The sequence below is a fragment of the Corvus brachyrhynchos genome, unplaced genomic scaffold, assembly GCF_000691975.1.
Source record: "Corvus brachyrhynchos isolate BGI_N302 unplaced genomic scaffold, ASM69197v1 scaffold31, whole genome shotgun sequence".
Taxonomy (NCBI): Eukaryota; Metazoa; Chordata; class Aves; order Passeriformes; family Corvidae; genus Corvus; species Corvus brachyrhynchos.
In genome coordinates, this window is record NW_008236196.1 from 3,052,266 (window position 1) to 3,078,862 (window position 26,597).

General features: G+C 39.6%; 1 protein-coding gene across 4 annotated transcripts in view; it reads left to right on the forward strand.

Moving 5' to 3' along the window:
• The window catches only part of PLD5 (phospholipase D family member 5), a 176,199-nt gene that overhangs the window by 132,537 nt on the left and 17,065 nt on the right, over window positions 1–26,597 (forward strand). For all 4 annotated transcript variants that reach the window (XM_008640016.2, XM_008640008.2, XM_017740352.1 and 1 more), the window contains one exon: window positions 9,586–9,713. In XM_008640016.2, the coding sequence (XP_008638238.1) occupies window positions 9,586–9,713 (128 nt within the window). The remainder of the gene's footprint in view (window positions 1–9,585; window positions 9,714–26,597) is intronic.

A 26,597-nucleotide genomic window follows, 5' to 3' on the forward strand; every position in this document is an offset into this window, starting at 1 on the left:
TACTAATCTCTCTATTATATTTAAAATAGCCTTCTTTTATAGTAAAAACATATGCAATTATAATTAGGCAAAGAAAGAAAGCCACAATCCAGCTTATTAATGCTTTTACTGATTGTATTATAGTCTTCCTTCAAGCAGTAATATGCTTTGTTGCCTGAATCAACTAAGTAAGAAAATTACTTTTCCCAATCTCCAAAGCAATCACTTTTACAGCTTTGTCTAGTAAATGAGCAGTCTACTCTCCAATAATGAAGGGCAAAAAAAGATGTGGAATTTTTTTTAATATTCTAGCAAACTTTGTTGTATATTAGTTCTCTTACAGACTACTGAATCATCAGACTCTCAGAAGAGATTTGTACTAAGAAAATGCTATTTAAAGGAATGCTGAGTTTTGCTAAGGGGAAAGAATTGAACTGATGATCAATGCTCTCATTCAAAATTTTCTATGACTTGATATGAAATACTTCAAATAGCTCAAAGAAGTAAAAATTGATTTAAAAATACTGGTATCAGAGTCTAGGCAGTAAAAAAATGAGGATTTTCTCAGGTTTGCAACAGGCAACAACATCAGGCAGCAACACTTGTTAAAAGAGGCAGCAATGTTTGCTACTTTTGATAAAATTACTAAAAGGGAAGGAAAAGCTGTTTGGAGCTTTTTAAATTACACTAAATTCTTGTGCATGAACTCAATTTAATTTTATTTTAAAGACAGACTAAAATGGGAGCCCTAAACGTTGGCCCAAGCAGTAAGAGATTCTTTAGCAAATACAGCACAGAAATCACTGGCTTCAGAGGCCACATCTAGGTTGGAAAGTGTAGAGTTGGAGCATGTCCTTTCCTGTCTTGTTCTATGATGTAGTGAGCTGTACTGTTGGCTGCTTGCATTTTCTACTGGGTGGCAGCACATGTGTCTCAAGGACATGCTGATGCCCTGGATTGCCATCACTGGAAGGACCAGAGATCTGTAGTTATATGAGCTTATTCCTTCTTTGCAGTCTACAATTCTGTGTATATGTTAATTAAGCATGTCCACACATGATTTATCAACTGTGAGGGTGGCAAGGCATTGGAACAGGTTGTCCAGAGAAGTTGTTGATGCTCCATCACTGGAACTGTTCAATGCCAGTTTGGATGGAGCTTTGATGGAGCAACCTGGGCTTCCATCTGGTAGAAGGTGTCCTTACCCATGGCAGGGGGTTTGGAACTAGATGACCTTTGAGCTTTCTTCCAACCCAAGCTGTTGTATGATTCTATTCATGGGGAAGGTCGAGTGTTCTCCTGCTGTGTCTATCCTGCGGGTAAAGAGGGGACTTTTTATCTCGGTGCTGTCATATTTGTGATGGACCCCTGGCTATTTGCTGGTGAGTCAGAAATTAGGTGTAGCTGGGTGAGTAAGTATTACAGAGAAATACTGTCGGGCCTCTCTTTTGTCTCACCCGTGAGATGGGGTGGGAAGCACTTACGTTATATTTCTGGGGTTTTTCTGCTGAGTAAATCAAAAGGGCCCAGCAGGCAGCACAAAATGCATTCATGTGGGCGAGAGCTGTAGCACTCCCACACTGAACTCTAGCTACAGCTGGGTACTTAGCTGAGAAATCAGTGTTTTGATTACTTGGGCTAGCAACAAAGGCCAACATTTGACATCTTCAAAGCCAGAGTAAGGGCATATTTAGATAAATGTTACCTTGGGAACTAACTAGCTCCCAAGATGTCATTGAAGTTAAATAAGCAATTCCAAGAAATTAATTCTGACCTTTCCTTTGTTCTCAAAAATCTGCCATCCTGCATCCAGTGAGCAAACTCTGCACACATGAGGGTCCCTGGTGGGACTTTTCTCGATCTTCTGTGTCACTGTGGACCCCTGTGTAAGCATGTGGAAAATGCCAACCCAAGCAAATGCCAGCATTGCCTTCTTATCTACTTTGCACAAGACGAATGATTATGCAAGATAAAAGGCAAACAAATTCTGGAGCTTGCCACCTGGAATTACTGAGGCCTGATTTTGAGAAGAATGGAGGCTGAGACTATGTGGGTGTACCTTTAAATGGCAGCACTGGCATAAGCAGTTCTTGCATCTTGTTGCACCCAGCCACAGCCACTCATTTCCACACTTGTGCTGCCCCTTCAGCTGTGTTGGAAAAAATTGTTTACTGCCATGTGGTGAGCTGGACTAGTGAATTGTTCTACATTTGAAACAACCTTCTTATTTTTATTTATTTTTAACCTGGATCCATTTTCTGATCCAGCTCATTCCCTGAAAAAGCTGCTTTGGCACAGCTGAAGAGGTGGTGGAGGGAAGGAGAAGGGTTGCTGAAGATGAGATCTGTTCATGCTACTATTTTGGGGGGTAACTGGTGTTGGTTTTTTGGGTTTGGGGTTTTTTTCCCGTTTTTAAACATGCAAGTTATAATTCTGTAATACTTTGGTTTCAGTTAGAGAGCTGGGTTTTGTAATGCTCATTTGTCACTATTCCTTTTTCTTCCTGCTCTTTCCCATCCACATTCTCAGCCCTTGGCTTCCACAGCTGTGTGGATAGAGCAATTTCTGGGACTGTACCTCCTCACAGAAATTACTTCAATCCACTGACTGAGTAAAAAACAAAGTGAAAAAGCAATGGTGAGTGTAGAGGATATTTGCTCCCCTGATCATGCAGGGCAGAGCCCAACAGCATGTTGCAGTCTGCTAGGGAGGGAAGGCAGCCAGGCAAGAAGCTGGCTCAGGGCCTGGAGAGGGGGCTGGGAAGTCAGACGGCAGCAATGGAGACCTCTCTTCTCACGTCCTCAACTCCACAGGGAGATCCTTGACTGCAGCCTGTCTGCTTAGGAGAGCTCTCTTGTAGCAGCCTTTCTTCCAAGCTCCAGCCAGCCAGGGACACGTGAGCTGGCTGGGGAGCGTGCCAGTGGAGATGAACAGTGGCAGCACGCAGGAGGCAGAGTGAGTGCTTGTTGTCCCTGAACCACCCACGCCACAGCCCCAAGCATGTGAGCCCATCCATTGCCATTCCAGTGGGTGCTGCAGGCACCTATGTCTTTCCAGAGAGAGACCAGAGGGGCTCATGGAGCTTTGGTCACATATTCCTCTCCTGGGCATTGATTTCCTCAAAATTATCTTTGTGTCAGTGACCTCAGATGCTGTAAAACAAGATAGTAAGCATTACAGTAAATTTTTGTGAAAAACATCGACATCAGAAACAGCCCAGTTTTCCTAAAGGCAGTTTTGAGAAGCTACATGTGCCCACAGCTTATGGCTGATCATACACTGGGAGTGAGTGTTTCTCATGCAGGTAGTTTGAGTTTAAGGCAGGCCAGGATGGCATGAATGTAAATGTTATTGCGAAAGCTTTCTGGGGATTACTTGGACTCGTGCTAGAATGTAATTTCTTTGAGTAATTATGATTTCATTTTTTGCATGTGTGACAGTTGAATATAGAGCTGCTAAAGAAAAGGCAGCAAGGTTTTGATTTTAGGCTGCTTCTTTTTTAAATTACTGTGGCTTTAGACAGATGAATAGCACATAATCCCAGAGTGACAGGATTCAGTCCTGGTAGTTTTTAAAAAGGACAGAGGTATGTGCATGAGAGAGAGAGAAGCAGAGGGCAATGTAAACAAAACAGCTGATTCAAAGTTAAAGTATTACCATCAGAGATTTCCCTAAAAGTCCTTGAGTGTTTTCTCTTTAAAATAAATCTGAATCATTAATCTTTCTGGGCCAGGCAGACTTTTAAATTGTATTTCAAACCCAATATTCCATAAAGAGCACAGAAATAGTAAATAGTCTAGTTTGTCTTTTAATCATTCAGAGATTTAGTAAAAATAACTTTGTTTTCAAGTTGTGCATTCTTCTGCTTTTTTACCTGTCCTCTTCTGAGTGGTGGCAGGTCACACTAATGGGGCTTCTGGAAAAAGTCCATGCTTTTTGCAATCAGTTGAGAAAGAAGCCTGAAAATTCATGGGGAGGTGATCCTCTGCCTGGGTCACTTGTGTCTGCCCCAAATGAGACAGCTACTCCACCACTTGTGACCACTTGTATTGAAAACTCTGGATTTTTGTCTCAGTGGAATAAAAATTATGTTTATTCATGGCTGCACTTTGTGCTAAGGCTTATTATCAAAAGCAAATAAATGAAAGCATATATTGCAAAATGTAGGGAGACATTCACTTTATGTATCTATATGCAGATGCATCCATATCCTAATGAGCAAATTGTATTTTAAAAAATAAATGTGGGACCTAAGGGTGATACGGGATCTTCTGTTGCTGTTGCTGAGTAAGCACATGGTGATTAACTGCATCTATGCTGATCTGAAAAGGCAATTTAGCTGAAAGAACACAGAAGGTCTATAGCACGATAGCAAGTGTTGCACGTGCTGCTTCTCACCTGTGTGTTAGCCCCCCAGAGAGGCCATGCAAGGTGTCCTGCAGGCTGTACTGGCTGTACTCCTGTGGGCATGAGCTTGTGAGCTCCAGGGTTTGTGGTATGGACTGGGTAAGTTTGCTCTTGACTCTGACTTGAGGCTGCCCTCCAAAGCATAGGTAAAAATATGTATCCGTGAGTGCCAAGTGACTGTCGGCAGGGGGGTGGAACAAAAAGGCCACAGCTCACGTTCTCCTTTCTGAAGGTCTCATTACTTAAGAGTATTTGCTTCTGCACGTGAAAAATTAGGAGAGGAGGAAAAATTGTGGTGTGAGCAAAGTGTATGGACATGGCAATGAGGAGAGTGAAGGGATGACAGGACTGGGATAAGCAGGAGAGGGGAGCTGTTGCTACTGCGCCCAGCTTTGTTGTGACATGGGGAACAGGGTCTGGAAGATGCACGATGGATTGACTGGACATGCAAGTGCATTTGTCAGGTTCAGACTGCAAATATATGAGAGCTGTGAGCAGTGTTGCTTTCCCTGGCCAGACTTATTTCATATATCAGTACTGCCTTGTACCCTGCTGTCCCTTCTTCTTTGTGATCTCTCTACCACCTTCCCACTCCCTGTCTTAGCTACCCCTGCCCCAGTGCGTTCCCCTTCCATCACCTGCTGAAACCTCTACTTGACAAGCTCTGTTTTTCCAAAATGGGGGGAGAGACATTCAAAAGACACCCTGTTCATCTCCTCCACCTTTATAACATTCCTGTTCCTAGCAGAAGGTAGCAGAGCACTGCCTGCTCCATGACCTCTCTCCTAGGGCTCTCACAGTGCAGTGCCAACACGTGCCATCAGGTGATGTATCTGCACGTCTCTCCACACTCTCTTCTGCTGAAGCACTCTTTCTCTCGGTGCTTTTCTCATCCTTGCTCTGCCTGTTGTGTATTGCCTGTCACTGTTGCTGCAACTTCACAGATAACACTGGCTCTCCTTTTACTCCTTAAGTTCTTCCCCTTATTTTTCTTTCTCTCTGGTTTTAAAAACACTGTAGTGAAAGTAAGAAAGTTGTGAAGACAGAAGACCAATTTTAGGCATGGTACAAGCAAATGCAGCTTCTGTTTCTTGGGCGTTATGTTTGCTAACTCCAGAGTGAGCTTAGCCTGTAACTGGTAGTGCTGAAAACTGTGGCAAGCAGAATTTGCATGTTTGCTTTCAAGGCAGCTGTGATAATAGCAGCCTAAACAGTTGCTCTTTCTGGGTCTTCCTTACAAAAATTATTTACTGCGTCCACCAGTGAGGGGATTTGGCATAATGACGTTGCCTCAGTACAAGGACAATATCCTAAGCTGCTCACAGGTGTTGGATCCATAGCCTCAAGAAAGTGAACACCTCCAAAGAAGGTTCACCTTCTCCAAACTGTTGCATAAACTTGGATGTGGAGGCCAAGTGGCAACCCAATGAGTTCCAGCCTCCTGCAGTCTCCCATGAAGAGGAATCTCCCAGTTTGTGTAGCTGTCTGGTGACCTTGCTTGAGCAGCAGTAAAATCCACAGCTGCAGCACATCTGCACCAAGAATGTGTCTGACATGGTTTTTCATGACAGCGTGTATGTGATGATTTCTTGATCAAAGGCTCCTGCTAAGAGTTTAGTGCTTTGCCTCAAATATGTAAAAAATGTCCTAGCTTTAGGTTCATAGGATCATGAAATGGCTTGGGTAGGAAGGAACTTCAAAGATCGTCTAGTTCCAGCCCCCTGCCATGGGCAGGGACAGCTTCCACTAGACCAGGTTGCTTAGAGCCCCATCCAGCCTGGCCTTGAACACTTCCAGGGACAGGGCATCCACAGCTTCTCTGGGCAACTTGTTCCAGTGCCTCACCGCCCTTACAGTAAAGTTTCCTCCTAATATCTAATCTAAACTTACTTTTGAATCCATTCCCCCTCATCCTTCCCTCTTTCCAACATGCCCTTGGAAAAAGTCTACTTCTATCCTTCTTGTAGGCTCCCTTCAGGCACTGGAAGGCCACAATTAGGTCCACCGTGAAGCCTTCTTCTCTCCAGGCTGAACAATCCCAGTTCTTTTCAAATTCCTATTCTTGCAGTCAAGCTTGCTCTAGGGCTTTCAGACATTGTTAGTGAAGTATCTGAGAGCAGGCAGCTGGACCAAGCAGGATGTTGCAAGGCTAGAAATTGTAAATGGCATTTTCTTGGGCCATCCCTCTTCTTTGGAATTACTTTGGGAATTGGATTTATTTTTTAATGGATGAAAAGTCAGTCTCTCTTGCAATACTGCTGATACCTTCTGTTTTCTTCCTCCCTTATGAGAGAAAGCTAGAGGGTAAGTAGCAACCTGGCACTTCCAGGGGCTGTGTTTGCATCACATGCAGAAGGTCCAGGCTCTCAGTGGCAGGGCCTGCTCCATGCATCCCAGACTGCATCAGTCATCTCCCTTATGCAGTGTGAAAAAATTCCCCATCTAGAAGAAAAAGTACTCAGATAAATGTCTGCTACTTAAAACATGCTTGGATCCCTACAGTGTCTCTTTTTTGTGGTTTTTGGTTTTTTTCTGCAGAAAATCTGTAATCTGTCCCAACCCTTAGAATGCACAATTTTTAGGGACAGACAAATCCACTTGAGTTTTAAGTGACAGCACTGGTTTTCTCTAAGTTCTTATCCTGAATTTTAATCTCCAGTGAAACAAAATAGTTAGATTTATTTGGCATGTTTATTAGCCATCAAGCCTACAAATGTGCCCTTCTGGTTGAACTCAGGAGACTCACAGCTTTGTGTAATTGAGACTGGAGCATGACAGAGAGTTCTATTATGGCTTCACATATTGATCAGTCCAATTTAATTTCCTCATGGGGCCTGGACCACGCTGGGGATGGTGGATTGTGTTGAAGGCTTGATAAGCCTATTTTAACAAAGCATCTCAAGGGCTTCTGGAACAGAGGCAATTATCAATATTGATACATTTCCTTTCATCAAAAGGTAAGAGCTCATTAATAGGCTTCAGAACAGCTGCTGTTTGCAACACATGGCTTTTTTTTTAATTAACTTGGCAATACTGCTTCCTCACCTGTTCCCTTATCAGTTGGCTGTTTCCAGAAAAGAAATTGGGTTCCAGGTTTTGATTTTAGTGGTATATGTGATAGCAGTATTTTCTGCACTGCTATAGTCACTATTTTGGTAATTGAAGCCTAGTTATATTTTAGGGTCATAGTCCCATCCCACTGCTTATGCCCATGTCTGAACAACCCACACCAACAAATTCTGGTGTTTTACAACTTTGGAATTTTGTGTCAAGTTACTGATGATGTCTGCTATTTTTAATGTTAGTATTACTGGTTAAATAGTCTCCTGTTATAACTTCAGCAGTCAGCATTTTTGTTTGTGATTGGATATTTCAAAAATATTTTTAAATTGTGTTTATTTTAGGCTCTCAGTTATGAGAAGAAAGCTCATTGTTGCTTCCTATTGTTTTATCTTTCCTATGCAAAAATCCTAACATTTCATTTATAACCTGTTTGGTGTAGGTGTGTTGTGGGTGTTAAATTCCTACTGCTATTTAATGCTGCAAATTATATGTATGGAAAGAAAACATCATCAAAGCAAATTGCTTTGTTAAACCTGATTTTAAACAAAGTTTTCGGATCACTAGGTAGAAGTTTAGTGCCTTACAGAATGGTTATCCTTAGCTAATAGCAGTTGCTTTTGTTTATTCACCAGAAAACAATTTAAACCATTTAACACCTGCGACAGTGTTTTCTGATTTCTTTTCCATTTCACACTAATTTTCTCAATAATTAGCACAGTTCTGCTTGTTGATGCATGAATTGAAAGTAGCAGCAATACGTTCCAAGGAAATTGGAAAAATCTTTGTTTCTAAGCACAGACGAGTGTGGGTGAGTGAAACGTACAAAAAACTGGAAAGGTAGCTGGGTTGCACAAAATGCAATTGACCAATGAACCAGACTCTGTAATGTGCTCAAAATCCTATTTTGCGTGTTTGGTGCGTCATGGTAAGTGGCACCTTACCTGATTTTCCTTCTTTTATTGATGTCTGAACTTCTGGAATAATTTTTTCAAGGAAAGTTACTGTTTTCATAATAATAAAGAAATATTTAGCACTGGTAACTGTTGCCTAAAATTACAAGTCAAATGTTTCTCAGGAGATCAAAAATAGGAAGTTCAATGAAAAGAAGTACATTTTAGTTCTCTATATATCCTGGAATTCTTTGAAAGTTGTGACTCATATTCAGCCATTACTGGAATTCGTGGTACCTCATGAATGTTTAATAGGAGATGGTTGGTACCATTACTGGCCCCCAGGCTGCTGTTTACTGTCACTTCTCTTCCCTGGTTAGTCATGACTGAAATGTGAAGATGAGTGGGTTACTGTAAAATGCCTTCAGCAATGATTAATTCAGATTAATCACCTAATTTTGCAAACACTGGAGCACTGAAAGAACAATAATGGTGTGAGAAATCCCCTAAACTTACCTAATATTAAATATATTCTGGATTTAGTTCTGCAAACGTACAGATGGGGCCAATTCAGACATTCTTGGTGGTGTGATGGAGCCAACAAGGAGCTCCTTTGATTTCAGTGGCCTATAATCCTTATTAAAACTGTGCTGTTCAGAGTGGTAGGTTGAGTGTCACAGATTAGCAGGATTAAGAGCAGTTTCAACATACTTTATTTAGGCCTTTGCTTACTTCCTTAATTCTCCATGCCACAGCCACTGCAGCTACCTGTTCAAACCATTGCACAGGGCAGGAGGAGCAGAGCAGAGTCTGCTTTTTAGGCAGGGATTTTAATTGCACTCGTATTTCAGAGGTCATTATTGCAATATGTAGCTGGTTTGTGCTACAGAATAGAAATTTAGAAATGAACTATTTTTAGGAACATATAGTGCTGGAAAAAAAATCGACTATTTTAATCTAAAATGGAAGGAAATTAGGTAAACATTATAATGTATGGGAATGTTCCTGGGACGTGCATTAAGTAAATGTTTCTTCATATAAGTGGAATATATGTTAATTAAAGTCTTAAGTTTTGGGACAGTAACAATGTTTATCATTGATTTTAAACCTTAATGGTATGGTTTTTTACGTCCCTCATTAATTTTGGAAACTGAGGCCACGAAATGTGAAGTAATTTCTTCTTTTAATAATGTAAATTATCTCATACTAAGTAATGCCATTTATTATTTTGTCCTTAAATCTCTAGGTGCTGAAGTGTTGTATATGAACATGTCAGCATATAATGAAGGTCGGCTTCAGTCGTCTTTCTGGATTGTTGATAAACAGCACGTATACATTGGAAGTGCCAGCCTAGACTGGAGATCGTTGGGACAGGTAATTTAATTGAAAAAGTAATCCTATACCCTTTGAGGGTAGAATGAGAAAAAAAAGGAACATTTTGAGGACACTTGGATATCTCTCTTTTCTGATAGTTTACTGGCAAAAGTGCCAGCCTCCAAAACTGTACTGCCCCAGTTTTGATGACTCTTCTGTGTTGGCAGGAGTATATTACTATAAATTTTCCTTCTTTTCATTATAACAGGTATCTTCCATGGTTATACTTCAATTTTAAATATTTTATTCATTTTTTTTTGTTTCTTTGATGGTCACTATATATTCCAGTTTATTTATTTTAAAAAAAAGTGAGCAAACCCATTGGTAAATACCAAACCACTGTGGAAACTCTGTGGTAATATCATGGGCAAGACCTAGGCCCTCTGATCTGCCATTTAAAAAAGCAAACCCCAAATTTGGAAAGACTTCCAAATGGAAAGTGGGTATTACACCTCAATACCCACTACCTTTGGGAAGGGTCAGATTTACGGGTACTGAAAGTCAAAATAGTGTAATATTTTGAAGGCTGCATGTATTAGAGAGAATTCCACATTTTTATTCCTCATAAACATGAGAGTTGAAGGGTGTACACTAAGGCCTTTGTCAACAACCAGTGCTAAGAACTCTCCACAGTCTGTGACCCTTTTGAGGAACTCGTCAGTAACACGGCTCATTTGCCTTTTGTAGGTATGTCTGCCTTTTTTTCTTTCTGCAGCAGTCTCGAGATCATTAGTGGCTGTCATGTTCGTTTTTGCTGTATGCCACTGACTGTGTGAGGCTGCTCTCAGCCACACTTATGGAGTGAAACCTGTACTTTGAGACGTCAATAGCTGAAATGTACAACGGAGGGGGGAAAGAAGCAGTCGTAGATAGTTACAGGTTGCGGTAAAAAAAGCTTGCTTTCTAGATATGAGCAGAATCTCAGAAACACAGAAATAATTTTGAACATAGGTTCTAATGATTTTGCAGAGAAGAAGGTGTGTCTTGGTTGTGCTGAACTTTTTAAGGTTTGTTTTGAGCTAAGAGACTGGAAGTCTGAGTAAAAAACAAATCAGCCATTTTAGTAAAGAGATTGAATAAATGCATTTTTGCTCTTCCTATGATAATAATTTACTTAAAAGGTATGTTTACAAAGGAATCAGGAATACTGGTAGAAGAACAATGTTGTTAGAGAAAGTCTTGGAGAAGAGGATGTTTTATTTTCAGTCAATGTAAGAACATACAATTTGGGCTTTTGGACGGTTCAGAAAATGTTTGTACATTATCTGTGCCTCATGAGCTAAATTGTTCTGTCATAACAAAATAGCTCTTCATAGGATTTATTTAGCTTATAAATAGTTTAGCTTGGAAGCCTCTTCTATTTGGGGGTTTGAGTACCGGTGAAAATAATAAATGTGGAGTAAAGAAGCACATTTACCACGCAGATTATTGTATTATTTATATATTGCTTATGTATTTATGATCTTCATCACAGATGATACAATTCCATATAGGTTTGGTATTCTTGTGCTGAAGTAAATCTTAAATCTTGTAACATATCTCCATTAAACTTTGATGCCAGTTACTTGTAGGCCAGTGTTTCCAAAGTGATTCCACCCTGTTAATTTTATCACTCTTTTTCTGCATGCATTTGGACTTTTTAAAATCTTACTGTCATATAACAGTATATTTTTATATGTATTTATAAGATGAAGCTCAGAAGAATATTTGTACTATGCAAAACGAAATCTCTCTGCATTACAGTAAAAGAGAATCTGCTTTCAATTAGTTGAGAAATAAATATATGCTGTGGTTTCAGAAGAGCCAAAGGAAATTAGATGCTTGGCTCCTGTTGACGTTAGATATGAGTATTCAATTCCCTTACCCCAGAGTTTCAGGTTCATAAATCAGGGCAACTGTCAAAGAGATGTGATATGCTGTCCTAAAATAATAATCTGTCTTGAACTTTTCACTTAAGAAGCAAAATAAGCACAGAACTCTGTCATTTTATTCTGAGTCCTTTCCTCAAGCAAAATGCTTTGCACACGTGTGGGACCTAATCTTGAAACCCACAGTGAGCTGAGCCCTCACTGGGGAAATGTATCTCCCACAAGTTCTCGTTACCAGAGTCCCAGTATAGCTGCAAATGAGGGATCAGGTTCCTCTCCCTCTCCCTCTTTTGTCCCTTTGCCTGACACTAAAAAAAAAAAACCAAAAAAACCCCAAGTCTGTTAGCATCATTTGTCTCTTAGGAGGCTAAATCGAAAGCTGAAACAATAATTTAACAGCTCCTTGGAAAACGTCATCAGGACTTAAATGCTTTGGGTTTGCAATATTTGTGGAGGATTCTTTGTGTTTATAAGATACTAGAAATCAATCTCATAGAAGCTTATTTAGTTTTGTTGCCATTTTCTTGACTTGCCAGCACAGACAAAAAGCAATATGAGTATTTTCTTTAGAAGTAAATTTTCTGCATCAAGGAGAGATTTTCATATGCTGCAGATACTACTTAAGAATAACCTTTAAAGTTGCACATACCCTGTGCCTCTGCTGTCAGAGTTTTAGTAGTTGCCAGAGTCTCAGCCTTGAAATTATGAGCAAGGCTAAGAGCACATTATTACTCTTCAAGTAAAACTGTGTTTCAGTTAAATTGAAAGTTTGTCAAAACTGTAGTAATGCTGGCTGACATCATATATGCCAGCTATCTGCTTCAGTCTGAAATCAAACTCCACAGGGAAATGTAAAGTACTGTTTAGACTTCCTGAAAGCAGGATTTTACAAAAATCGGATGTTTTTTCATTCACAGTGGAATATTTTGAATTTTTCTTTGTACAGGTCTAGATTTTGTGTCAGGGATGCATTTTTTTCTTTTGTTATCCATATATCCAAGTATTACCCAATTACATAACCCACTGAAAATTGAGGGTTATGAACAACCAGATTTTTGCCACTTTCTTAGATATAGTAAGCTGTGTAAGATTTTACTGGTGAAATCATCTCGTTTCTTGCTGGTAAATTTATATATACTGGTAAAAACCTGAAAAATTTGTCACTCAAGCATGCCTAAAATTGTGTAAGTATACTGATTAATTTTTGCCTGTGGCTTGAACTAATAGCAATCAAGATGGCCATGGTGCTGTATTCTAGTTTCTAGTTCCTTAACCCAGTAGCTTTTTATTACTTAATAAAAGAAATGGGTTATATAACCATTGTTATAACCCATAAGCTAACAAAACGTATCACGTATTTATGATATGTTCCAGCAAAGCTTGAAAATGCATTTAGTTCCTTAATTCTGTTAAGGAGCTTGAGGTTTGTAATAAATATGAACATTTCTGGAGCTTTTTATACTAGCAACATTTTTGGAAAAGTTTTATTCACATATGAATAATTGAATCCAGTGGGCAAACAACTGTAATGGATTAGTTGAACTACTTCAGAAAAATGCATTTATGTGCAACAAATAATCAGCTCTTGGAAAATACTATTACTGAAAATTCCTGAAACAAGTAAAATTAATCCAATTGTCTTTGCTGGAAGTGAAATCAGGCTAATATTAGCTAGTCTTGTAGGCAAATCAGGCTAATATTAGCTAGTCTTGTAGGCAAAAAAAAATAGCTTAAGTCATAAGTCATGAATACTAATGATACCAGGTAGTTGAGTGTATGTGTGAAGGTTAATGATCAAATTTGAATGTTTAAGGTCTCAAGTAGAAGCTTGCTGTTTGCTCCCTGGAATTGTGGAGTCTGACTGTAAACATCTGGACTGAAGGGAAGTGGCTTGTCTGGGGTTCCAGGAGGAAGTGGTCTTGAAACAAAGGAGGGGGACCCAAACAGAAAAAGGTGAAGTTCCTGACTGGAGGAAAACTTAAAATGGGAGAAATCCTGGAGATTAGAGAGCTGTGGATAAGATGGAAGCCAGGGGATGCACCAAAACCACTGGCTGGTGATGCCTGAGACAGGTGAGCAGCCATGCAGCAGGGATGGACCCAACTTTCTGAGCAGCATCTGGGGCCAGCAGCCACTTCCCTGCAGGAACAGAGGATAAGGATGGAAAGTGTGAAATATAATCAATTCGTTGCAAAAGCTCCCATTTTGTTGGTTCTTAAACAAACCCCAATATCTAGATCCACCTCAGGGAGTCATTTGCTCTCTCGTCTGGCACATCTTAAATGCATTATCTCAAAAATTCCTGCTTAAATTTTGGCTCAGCTGATGTTGAGGCAAAGTTTCTAAGCAGACCCATGATGTCTTCTCTGAGCTATGTAAAAACTGCTAGCGGAGGATTTTGATTTCTAAGATGCCTCTTAAGTACCATGTATTTTCTGGATTGTTCATTCTTCTGATTGTTTTAAATTCACATAAGTTTAAGCTGAATGGCTGCAAGATTTAATTTTTTTTAAGGATAGAAAACAACCAGGCTGTAAAAATTAGGGGTTTTTTAAGGATAAAAACCCCAACCAGGCTGAAAAACATACTTCTTTAAGGACAAAAAAATAACCATGTAATCTTGTTCTCATTTTCCCATTCATTTCATGTCTGTTGGATTCTTTGTGTGATTTGTTTCACCAATATAAAGTAAGACTTCAGAAAGGCATTTGATTTCTCTTCATCTTAAAAATGCATCAGTCAGTTTCCTCTCCATCCTCCTCTTACTGTCTTGTTGTTATAAGTTACAAACTGCTGATTTTATCTACATAATTTAAGGTAACTAGAAAATTAGATAAACTGTCCCAACACTTTTCATCAGGTTGGAAACAGAGACCTGTTTAATCTGAGGAGTTAGGTGTTTATTTGCTGCACCTAAGATGTTAAATGAATACCGAAGAGGGCCAAAGTACTGTTGAAGGTGAGATGTGACAGTGTGTGAATGAGAAACTCTCTGTGAACTATTTTTTCATTATGGTTATTAGTATGTAAAACATACTTGTCTTGTTAGTATTGAGTCCTACGGCACATGAAACTTGTAGCAATTATGAAGTATCAGTTACATTTGAAGGATAAGGAACAAGTTGCCCAGTTCATTTATTCTGTTAATAATTTAGTTGAATTGACAGTCAAATTAAGTGGGATGGAGAGCTATGAGAATTAATCAAAAAACGATCTATTAAGCATCTGTAGACACAGTAGATAAACAAAGTTATGTCTTTTATGATAAATATGAATAATCAAGTGCATACTTACAGTGAAAGTATATTGGATTCTGAAATTTGTGAACTTAATAAGCCTGTACTCATTAGAAAAACAAACAAGCAAACCAAAAAAAAAAGGGAAAAAAAGGGAGGGAGAAAACTCCCAAAACCTCAGTTGGTCAAAAGATACACTTTTTGTGTGTCCATTTAAAGTAAAAACTGATGAGCCAATATTTGATTTGTTTTAGAGTGAGTCAGTTTTTTGAACTTAGCTATAGGAAGGCTTGCAGCAGGATGTCTCCAAGAGCACTTGGAATGTGTCTGCTTGTCTTGCCTTTTATCACCAGACAGGACAGGGCTGGTTTGAGAAATAATGGGGGTTTCAGTTGAGTTGTTCAGGCTGTCCTTCCTGTAGCACAGAAAAAAGGAGACAAAAGCAGCACTCTCAATTCACCTGTACCACCTTCTCCTCTAATCTTTTGCAACAAAAAGACTGATAAAACCCAAACTCTTTCTCATCCTACTCTGAGATGAAAAAAGCTGGTAAATGATGGTATTTCAGGTATTAAGAGCTGCACCTGAAGTGGCAGGTTTGGGGTCATTTGTGTTTCTGGGAATATTAGAGGATCAACCCTTTGATTGGTTGTGGTGGGCAAAATCAAATTGGAAGCAATCCACATGGTTCTTTACTCAAAAGTCTCATCCCAGTTGTATTGAGGACACTCATAAGGAGGAGATATTGCTCAAAGGCCACACGTATGAGGGACAAAACCCATCCCAGAATTATCCCTTCTTCTCTTGGTCTTCATTTCTGGGGATATAGATCCTAATAAAAACTTCCCCAAAATTCAGAATGGAATGCTGCCAGGAGCAAATGCAACCTGTGTTTCTTTTTATGTAACTCTCCCAGGGAAAGGGGAATGATGATTTCCTCAAATTATATCATCGAACACTGTATTTTCTATTTATTTGTGTGAAGAAAATGTCCTCCAATAAAACCAATATGTAATAAATACTGGATTTCTGTATATCTCAAAATACATCATGATGATCATACTTGTTTCCAGCTTCCCCAAAATCTTGCTATAGCAGAGCCACCTCTCAAAACTTATCACTGAGACAAGAACTGCAAATTTGAAACTTCTGTTGATGATCTTTACAGAACTTATAGAGCAAAGGCAGGCTATAATCAGTCAGTTGTTTTTCTGAACTTTTATCTGAGAGAGTCTCTTGAAGTTATGTAATGGTGCATGTGGTCCTTTTGAGATAAGATACTTTGTCTGACAGTAGAATTCCATCTTTTCAGTCAAGTAAAAGTTATATTGAGAGTTTCCATTTGATAAAATGTTGTTCTAGTATGAATTACAGATTTGTCCCTAATGTGCACTTTGTTGGGTTTTGCCATCTTCTTCTAGTAATTTGCTTAATTTTCTTACTATCCCAATGGTGTTCAGTATCATATGGCTATTAGTAAACTGAGCACAGTCTCAAGTGTCCTATAACATGAAAAAAGGCTCTTTCAGCTTCATTGTCCATGAGGTTCAATCAAGCTCAGATGGGTAAATACTGGACTGAAACTACAGGCAACATAATCCTGGTGTATTCTATCTAAATTTGTATTTCTGTCTTAATGAATCTCTCTTATATAAGACAGAGAATATCTCCTAAAAAGTTTTGATATCCATGTGATCCAATCATTAAAAAAAAACCTTTATGGGTTTTCTTTCTATGGGATCATTTCCTGAGCTACCTAATATTTTAAAGATAACAGAAAAATGCAACACAGGTCTTCAAGCATAGGTGAATGAGGCAATATGTGAAGAAAGCAGGTATAAGGAGATATTAGAGAGCTGTATTGACAATTACTTCTTTAGACTATTTATTACCTTTTTCTATTTCCTGCTGCATAGAAATCTAGTTGTATTGTCAGAACTCTGCTGTGATGCTATTACAGCTTGTCCTTCAAAGGACATTTTTATTATTTTCACTAAGAGCTTTTGGCTGGTGTTCCTATCTTTGACCCAGTCTAGAGCAGTTTAGTGGCTAATACCTATCTCCAAAATTGCAGCGTTCTTATTTTCTTTTTTCTTTTTCCCCCAAGGAATAGGGCACTGGAAGAAGATACGTTGCTCTTGGAAATGTGCAGATCTCACAGCATGCATTTATCATGGTGTAAAGTTTGCATTTTTGGACAAAAAAAATGTTTTGTTTGATTCTTTAACTGAGACAGGCTGCTTTTTCTCAGTTCCATCCAGTAAATCAGGACAGTCAGTGTTGCCCATTATGCTTATTCTGCTTGAAATTTATTACCTGTGCATCCAGTATTTACAAATAAATATCAGTGAAGCAAAAGGACATTTTGTCTCTTGCTTACCATTGCTGTGCACTGCTCACAGAGGGCCGGCTAAAGCTGGGCAGGAACATGGGTAATGTGGCTGCTCCCCTTGTGTCTTGTGTGTGCTCCTTACTCCTGTAATCCTGTTTGTGATTTACTGACTGAAAACAGCATGGGATCTATATATTTACCTTGCACTTGGAGCCAGAAAGTGGTCTCAGCTTGGCTAGTTTCTCTGGCTGCAGTGCTGATTCCCTGCTCAGAGGAACTAGGAAGTTGTTCCTGTTTGCCATACTTCTCCCACTGTTGTGCTCTGTTCTCACATGCATCAATGCATCATCTGCATTGTGTGTCTGTATTTAGTGTAGGAGAGGGCAAAATACATCAATGGCTTGCTGCATGTTTTTATTTGATTTCTGTTGACTGTAGGTATATGCTCATCACTCTGTTTCTGACCTCTGAAATTACAAATCTTGTCTCGTTTTTGATTTTTTGTTGATTTTTTTGAGTTGCTCTGAAAGTGCTGTAGAACAGGTTTCTCTGCTATTGAAATAATCAATAATAAATTGTAAATCTGTAAGTAATAATCCTGCAGAGCAAAATGATGCAATATTCTGTTTGAACAGATAAACGCAGTTCTTTCCAAAGCAGCATGGCATATTCAGGTAGCTGGATACCTGAATATCTGCTGAATGCCAGGCTTAATGTGAATAGATTTAGACTGGATATTAGGAAGAAATTCTTTACTGTGAGGGTAGTGAGGCATTGGAACAGGTTGGCCCAGAGAAATCGTAGATGCACCATCCCTGGAAGTGTTCAAGGCCAGGTTGGATGGGGCACTGAGCAATCTGATCTAGTGAATGGCATCCGTGCCTGTAACAGGGGGATAGGAATTAGATGATCTTTATGGACATTTTCAATCCAGCCCATTCTATGTTTCTATTTTCTTCTCATCTTTTTTTTTTTTTAGTTGCTGTGGAAGTCCTGTGAACAGGTTTTCCTGCTGTTGGAGTAATCAATAATAGATTGGAAATCAATAAATAATAAGCCTACAGAGCAAAATTATGGAATATCCATTTTGAATGAATAAACTGACTTCTTTCCAAAGCAGCATGGCATATTCAGGTAGTTGGATCTCCAAAACCCAAAGGAAAATAGAAGGTTCTTTCTCCAGTAAAACTAACATCATTATCATTTGCTTTCTTTTTAATACTTGCCATACCACCACTATGTCTTAATTAAGAGTCATAGTTGTTGCAAAGAGAGTGTGATTGGTTCTGGTTTGTTACTGGTCCCTCAGATACTTGACAAATAATATCAGTGTACAGCATTATCAGACTTGAAAATTTTGGATGGGTTCTAAAAGTGTTCAGGGAACTGGAGGCATGTAGGAATTTGCTGCCAGAACACAAACTGTACACCACTGCACACAGGATAGAAAATCATCCCTAAAAGTGTGTGCAAAAAAAGAGACAGCTTTTAAGACCCCTTCTGCTATCTTGAAGCAAATACTGTGGTGAATAGACAGTGCTGGTGACGTGTGCTTACACGAGCCCATGGCCTAGAGATAAGACTCAGTAGCCTAAAAGTTAAGCTGTTGAAATTTACAAAAATTGTTTGGGAGGATCTCCCAGAAACTGCATCACAAATAACTCACCTGGCAGTTGTCTTGCCTTTAAAAAAAAAAAAAAATTAAAAAAATTAGTCACAGAGATTAAAATTGTTTCTAGGCACATCTCTATAAAGCCTGTTTGCGGTGATCTACCCAGTGGTAGTCTGAAATAACCAGTAAACTTACATGGATATAAAAAAAGCAGTAAATCCACCACTTTCCCAAAAATTTGATTTATGTTAGGCTGAAAGAAAACTTGTTCATTAAACCCCAGCTGAATCTCTATGGGGGAGCTAATGCAACACAGTCTATTCTGTCGTTTTCCACAAGAACTTGCTGGCAACTAATCTTGGTCAGTGATGTTAACAAATGGAGGCAGATTACTCTCAGAGGGATTTAGTTATTAGCATACCCCATCAGATCAATCTTTTTCAACTAAACAATTAAAATAACAACATTAAAATAATCCTAAAAGTGTTTTCCCAATATGTGATTCCACCCACACACACACACTTTGATATTGCACAGATGACAGTTCCCCTCTAGAAAAATGTCTTCCTTCAGAACTGCCTCAACTCCAAAAGGTTCCCAAATGGAGCCCAGTCACCTCCTGTTTGAAAGTTGGAATCCTTTCATGGAAAACTGGATTTAGTATTGTCCTGTGAAAGAGACACACAGTAAATCAGGCTGGAAATACCACGGCATAAATCTCCATGAGTTGGGGTAAGGAAGGACAATCATTTCAGTCATTCTATACAAGACAAATGACTCTGCAGTTCAGAATAAAATCTCATCTTTCTATACCCATAAGTCATCAAGCAGAACAAAACAGTCTGACAAAGCATTCCTTCCATATGAATGTGCAGCATTAATGTCATCACTAACCTTTTCAGATTTTGATATTGTCGTCATAAGCATCAAGGCCTGGTTTAGAAGTCATCATGCAGTCACCTTTCTTAACTTTTCTAAATAAACAGCAGCCATCAAAACAGTGAAATCATTGACATTTCCCTGGAACTGCTCAGTGGAAAACTATTAATCCTTGCATGAGGGAGGTGTATTGGGCAGGCAGTGCCTGCAAACAGAATTGTTAAGTGTGTCTTCAGAGAACTGTAGAAGTCATGAGAATCATGGTATTGGACAGGCAACTTTTTCTAATCAGTATGATGACTTATTAGGCATTTCTTTCAAATGTAGTGCTAGAGAACCTCTCAAGAAATAGCTGAGGAAATTCAGCCTGTTTAGTCTGGAGAAGAGATGACTGAGAGGGGAGCTCATCAATGTCTATGAGTATCTCAAGGGAGGTGCCAAGAGGATGTTTCCAGGCTCTGCTCAGTGGTGCCCAGCAATAGGACAGGAGGCAATGGGCAGAAACTGATGCACAGGAAGTTCCACCTGAACACGAGGAAGAGCTTCTTTACTGTGTGGGTGACCCAGCACTGGAACAGATTGCCACAACAGAGAGGCTGTGGAGTCTCCCTCAGTGGAGATACTCGAGAACTGTTTGGACACAATCCTGTGCCATGTGCTCTAGGATGACCCTGGTAGGAGGGAGGCTAGACTAGATGACCTCCAGTGGATGCTTCCAGCCTTACACAGTCTGCGATTGTGTGTTCCAAATTTTACTGTTAGAGTCCAGAGGCAGAAACATGATGTATTAATTCAATTACAAGTTTTCTTCCTAGGGGCCTATACCAGGACCAGATCTTTGCAGGAGACATTGCTTCCATGTTGAAGCAGCCAGAAGCCTATCAGTGATATATCACAATTTATAGCCTATCAGATATCACAAATATCTCAGATGGTTACTCAGGAGAAAAGGACATAGAGCAACAGTGGATTTCTAGAATAGATTTTCATATTGGCCGGCCATTGTTCTGGGACTGCCTGTGTACCATTTTGCTGAATTGCCTTACCTATCTAAACTGCTTGGATTTCTAGCTTACCTCAAGGTCCTGTACACTGAATTTAATCAAGACTCAGTCAAAAATTAATTAGCATGCCTTTGGGCCTCTGCTTACACCAAGAAGATAGGCTTCTAATTCTGATCAGGTAGTCTGGCAAAGCTCAACAGTTATAGCAATAATTCATATGCAATGTCATTGTCCCAGTTTGTGTCCCCAGCATGCCTGCTACCAATCTCTATTCACTTTGCAAAAGGAAAACTCACTGTGTGTGTCAGTAATGTTATAAATAATGCATCCAATTAGTCAACTACATGCTGTTGCATTTCCCTGAAGGCCATGGATCCAAAAGCCCCAAAGAAACTGTGTGTTTTGAGAGAAATGTTTCGACATAAATATTGCCCTTACTCTGAGATCAGCCCTTTGCACTCTCCTCTCTCTGTTGTACAGCAGAACACATATGAAGGCTGCCTTTTGCAGCATTACATAGGATGAGAACAAATGCTAAGAGCTCGTGCTGTGATTTCCAGCTGCGTGAAGAGAATGCGAGATAAGGGCTGACAGGACAGGCTCTGGTGCAGGGAGGATGGAAAGAGGCTGCAGGAGCTACACGCACATGCGTGGTGAGGGACAGTCCAGGCTTTTCAGAAGCTAGCAGGATCTTCCACTTCACCTGTTCGTTTTGTTATGGTTCCACTGGAGAAGTGAATTTTTTAATGTCATGTGAATGATACCAAGACTGAAATGTGGTGCAGCTTGCCAGCAGTGAGATGGGAGGCCAACACAACGTGATCCTTTTCTTTCCAGCCTGCACTTTTCTTTGATAAAAGGAACAAAACAGTGTTTCAAAAGAGAAACAGAATCCAATTAGAATTCAAATTAATTAAATTTCCTGCAGTAAAACAAGAAATAAATCAAACATGATCCTGGAAAAATGTTTTCTTGCAGTTGCGAGCTTCCATTTCCCTTAAAGAAGACACTTTTGCTTGCTTTGAGGGGGTAATGAAACTGTAAACTGAAAAGTCATTTGAAAATGATAAATTAGGCTGTGATTATGCCAAGTGATATTAATTATGCTGATAGATTATATGGCAATGAATTTTTAACTGATTCAGTTCTGCCTTCTGGCTTGCTCTGACAATTAGCCATGTGTCAGGCTCGGTTTGTTAGCAAGCTTCAACAGCAGTAAAAAGCCCAAATTGCACTCAAAATCCTGTGGTAGGGTCTATGTAAACATCATCACAGAGTGGTCCATGGTTTAAGGAAACTATATTTGAATTTTTTGTACAAAAAAATTATTTTTGCTGAGTTTTTCATATCAATAGAGCAGGTGGCTGAAAAAGGAATATCATCATGGGGCCTCTTTCTAATGTGATGAGGACACAGGGGATTTCTGGTTTTCTGCTTTGAAGTTGCATTACTACCTCTTCATCACAAAATTCTTTTTAAACCACACCATTTTAAAACAAGCCCCCCTTCTGTCTGAGTGTCTAACTTGCTTTGCATCTCAGCAGCGGTACTTTTCAGCAGAAATTAAATGCTACGCCTATCTTTTTTTCTCAGCATGATTTTCTTAAGATCAGGGTGCTATGAAAAATAATGGTGAGGCTGAAGTGAAGTGGAAATTAGTAAAGCATCACTGCAGTTTTGCGTTCTTGGCCTATGGACCACTGAAAAAAGAAGGGAGCACAAAAATTAGCAGCTCCTCAAAGATCTTCTCTGCCTTATCATGGCAGCTTTTTGTCGTTAGGTAATACTAGTAAAAACAGCATAAGAAGTTGTAACTTCCTGGGACTTTTATTCTACAAGACCTACAGACCCAAATCTATCAAATGTACTTTCTAAAGGTGAAAATTATAGATCAGTGGACTGCTAGTGGCTGACAATTCAAATTTATCAGCTTCAATGGGGTATAGTCAGCCCGCTTATACCACTTCCTTTCCTTTGGTGAAGACGTGTCATGGCTTTATACTGACATTCGGTGCCAATTCTGGGTGCGCTCTATATCAAATGCATCACCTTTTCTTGGTCACATGCTAAGATTTATTTTCAGCACAGTGGATTGAGTGACAGTTTTCCATTTGCAGTGATGAGATTGAGTTCCGGGCTTAGGATGAGATTGCATTCTTTTGTCAAGTGGAAGGACTTCTTTTCTAGTTCATTAGAAGTTCTACCTGGTAATTAATTTCAATTTACTTAAAACCAGCATGATAGAAAATTAACCTTTAGCCTTAGATGACAGAAATATAAAACCTACACAGCTATAGGACCTAGGCCAGGCACAAGAGAGATCTAAGTGCAAGACTCACAAAGTGATCAATTGGAGAATGGTTGAGAGTTGAATGTAGGATTTTAAAAATACCATTGATTCAATGAAAGTGTATATGGAAAACAGGAAAGTTGCACAATTAAACAACGAAACAGTTACTCTCAAATTTAATGTGTTTGAATTCTCTAAGTAATATTCAAAAGCAGTTTGTGGTTGTCAAAATAACAGGGAATTCAAGTAAGAACATTTATTATGCCCTAGATGATTTCTGACATCCAAAGATGCTGTTAATTTAGATTTATTCACTTTCTGATAGTTTAAGCTAGACAGAGTTTTATTAACTTTCTGGGGAAACACTGCTTTCCCATTTGTATTAATGTTTTCTATTTAGTATTTCCCAATATCAGTGTAGCTCCCATTTTCTTAGCAACGAAAAGAAAAAGTGGAATTTGGAGCAGAAGCAGGACTGTGCTGCATTTGGATTTCACTGCATTACTTTTGATTTTAACATAACCAAGTGTGAAGTCTCTGTACTGTATTACCAGCCAAGCACAGAAGGAGGGTTTTTGTCTCAGGAATGTAAGGGTAGGTTGCAGTTTCTAGTGAAGTGTTAGCTGAGACACATGCTTTTGCTGTTGTGGTGGACTGTAATACTTGCAGAGGTCTTGTGAGAGAGGGGCCAGGCAGTGCTACAGCCTTCTCAGTCTCTTCAGCATCAGGTTGCACATCTGGTTTACATCAAAATGACAGCTGCCTGAATGGGGTCGTACACTGAGGGCATTTGTGATTAGCACTACCCCTGTCAGCCTTTTCCAGCAAAGTGTGCTACAACAGTCACAGCACACAACTCTGCACAAAGAAACACTTTTACCTTTCTCGCATCTCTGACTCTCTCCCTCCTGTTGATGGTCACTCCCATCAGAATGCCCTTCTCCTCATGCACTGCTGCCCCAGGCCACCACTCGCCTGTCACCTGTGCCTGGCATGGGATGGACACAGCAGGTTTTGGTAAAGAGAGGTAAAGAATAGCTGCACAGAGGCAGCCTTCAGTGGTGCTGTGTGTGATTGGGAAATACTCACTCAGTATTAAAGGATACCACATGTAAACATAAGGGAGGTCTGCAGTAGGGATTGGGTAATCCTGATAATGAAGAAGAAAGTATGTTTGGAGCGCAGGCTAACCGGGTAATTGGAGCATATTTTATGAAAAGATGAGAGTACCACTCGAAATATCTATGGTTTGTGTTAAGCTGATAATGAATATGTTGTATATTATTTTTCTTTTGAAGCTAGTGAAATCTTAGGTCCTTTTAGGCTTTAGTAATTGATTTATCAGTATAGAGTGCTTTTTGTTACTCCATTAGTTCACCCTGTTTTGATTCTGGCTTTGCTCAGTCATTCATTTAGGAACTCGTCATTAACAAAATCAGAGGCTCGAATGCACAAATATAAATACATTTTCAAACACAGACAAATGACAGATGCATGTACTGTCCTATATACCAGAAGTCTACTCAGTAAATTTTGTGTGCAATAGGCTACCTGTAGTTAATCCAGAGTTTCTGTAGCACAGGCAATGGATTCCTGGCACCTGCCAGTGGCCAGACCTTTTGGGCAAGTGGCAGTTCATGCCTGAGGAGAGCTGCCTGTTGTTTACAGGATCAGTTTCAAGTGTGAAAAACGGCTAAAAACTTTTTCTTTAAACAAGGGCTTTTCTAAAGCTTCCTGCTACATTTGCCACGACTCAGATATTGCAAGCTGTGAACCAGATTGTGTCACTGTTATGTGGGTCAAATAGTACCTTGCCTACACAGTGGGGTTGTCTCTCAGAGGTAAATATAAAATAAGGTAACTATAAAATGTAATGTCTCGTCTGCACAGTGGAGGGTCGGGACACATCGTACACCCTCTCTGGCCTGCAACCCAAACGTACCTGGAAAGTCCTGCTAACACTGTTTCTCAGTTTGGGAAACTTACAGTGTTCTGTGTCCACAACTTGGATTGTTCAGGTTCTTTTCCCATGTTTTTTCCTCCTTTTTGCATAGGATGCCTATGAATGTACATGGGGAAAAAATGGGCAAAAATTCCTGTTTGTGAAATGCTGCTTTTTGTCCAATCTAGTAAGGAATTCCTCCTCTTGTCATAAAAATTGCTATTTTTCTTTCTAGGCCGTATTTATTACTTTTCATAGCTTAACTGAGTTCTGTAGTTAAGACTATCATTGTACAGTGGGAGGAAGCTACATTTCTTGAGCCAAGTGTAATTACACACTTTTCTGATACTTTAAGAAAGCCCTTATTGGCAAGAAAGTCCAACAGTAATTTGGTAGTCTTTAACAGTTGCTCTGCACAAATGTAAATGGCATGGGGAAAAACAAGGAATACCAGCTCCTATATTTTTCATTCTTAGATTAGAGCATGCATGGTAGTTCTTACCAAAGAGGGGAAGAAACCTGCTTAAGAGAGGACACAAAATTCTCTATGCAGATAACCATTCCTTTCCCCAGTCCCTGGCACATGCCCTGGAAATGTCACTCACAAGCATCTGTACAACTTTACCATGCAAACATTTCAGTTCCATTTTGAGCTAATCAAATTTGTGACTCTATATTTTCATTTCACATTTATCTTCCTTAATTTTATTAAGGTTTTGATTTTTTGAGATCTCCTTCACTTTAATTTTTCTGTGACATTTTCATTACTGTATTAATTGCTCTTAAAACTCAGGATGAAGAAATAATTCCCTTGCCTTAAGAGCTCTTCCCTGAAGGATTTTACCTTAACAGGTACCTCAAACGATGCTTAGCAGCAAGTTTCCGTGATAACAAGCCAGGGAGCAACACTCAGATTTTTATTCTTACAATATAGATGTTTTTTCTGCTTATCTTCTGAGAAAAAAAAAAAAAAAAGTCTGTAATGACAGCAGCTCTCAAATGGAAGAAAGTCTTTTCCCTTATCTAGGTGTCATACCACTTCATACTGAATCTGTCACTAGCACATCCTTGCTGCTTCCTATGCCTCCAGGATTATAGGCTTCATGATTAATAGGAAGAAGAGAAGTTTCTCCTCACCTCAGAGTATGGGAGTAAAACTAGGCTCCATGTAGAAGGTGCTTCTGAAACAGGGGGTTTTTTGTCTCCAAACTTATTGAGCCTGTTATACAAGAAAGTAGACTGGTGGGGGTTTTTACTGCATATGTGTATTGTTTGCATTTCAAGGGGATGTATCATACCTAAGCTGAGAGGGTCACAAAGTGACAGGCTGACATCTAAACTGGTTTCTTAAGGAAATCTGTTTGCACAACAAGCATCAGAGTCGCTGTCTGCCCTCTTCCTATAGCTTTGAATCTACTGGTCAGGTTGAGTCAAATTTGAACTTAAGTTTATAAAGGCTTAATGAAAACAGGCAGCTGGGAAAAGAGGATGTCTGTGTTTTCCCAGCGAGGGAAAGGAGCCCTGCCTCTATCGTGTAGCAGGGAATCCCCATGGGGGAAAGCTCTTATCACAGCTTCAGAAGCAGGAAAAGCTTTGATCGGTGCTTTGAGAAGCCAGCTGCAAGACGCAACACCTTGGGAAGGCAGGGTTCATTACTGCGCTGTAAACACATCTCTGGGTGGCTTCACTCCAGCCCGTGGTTGGAGCGTATTCCCTGCGGG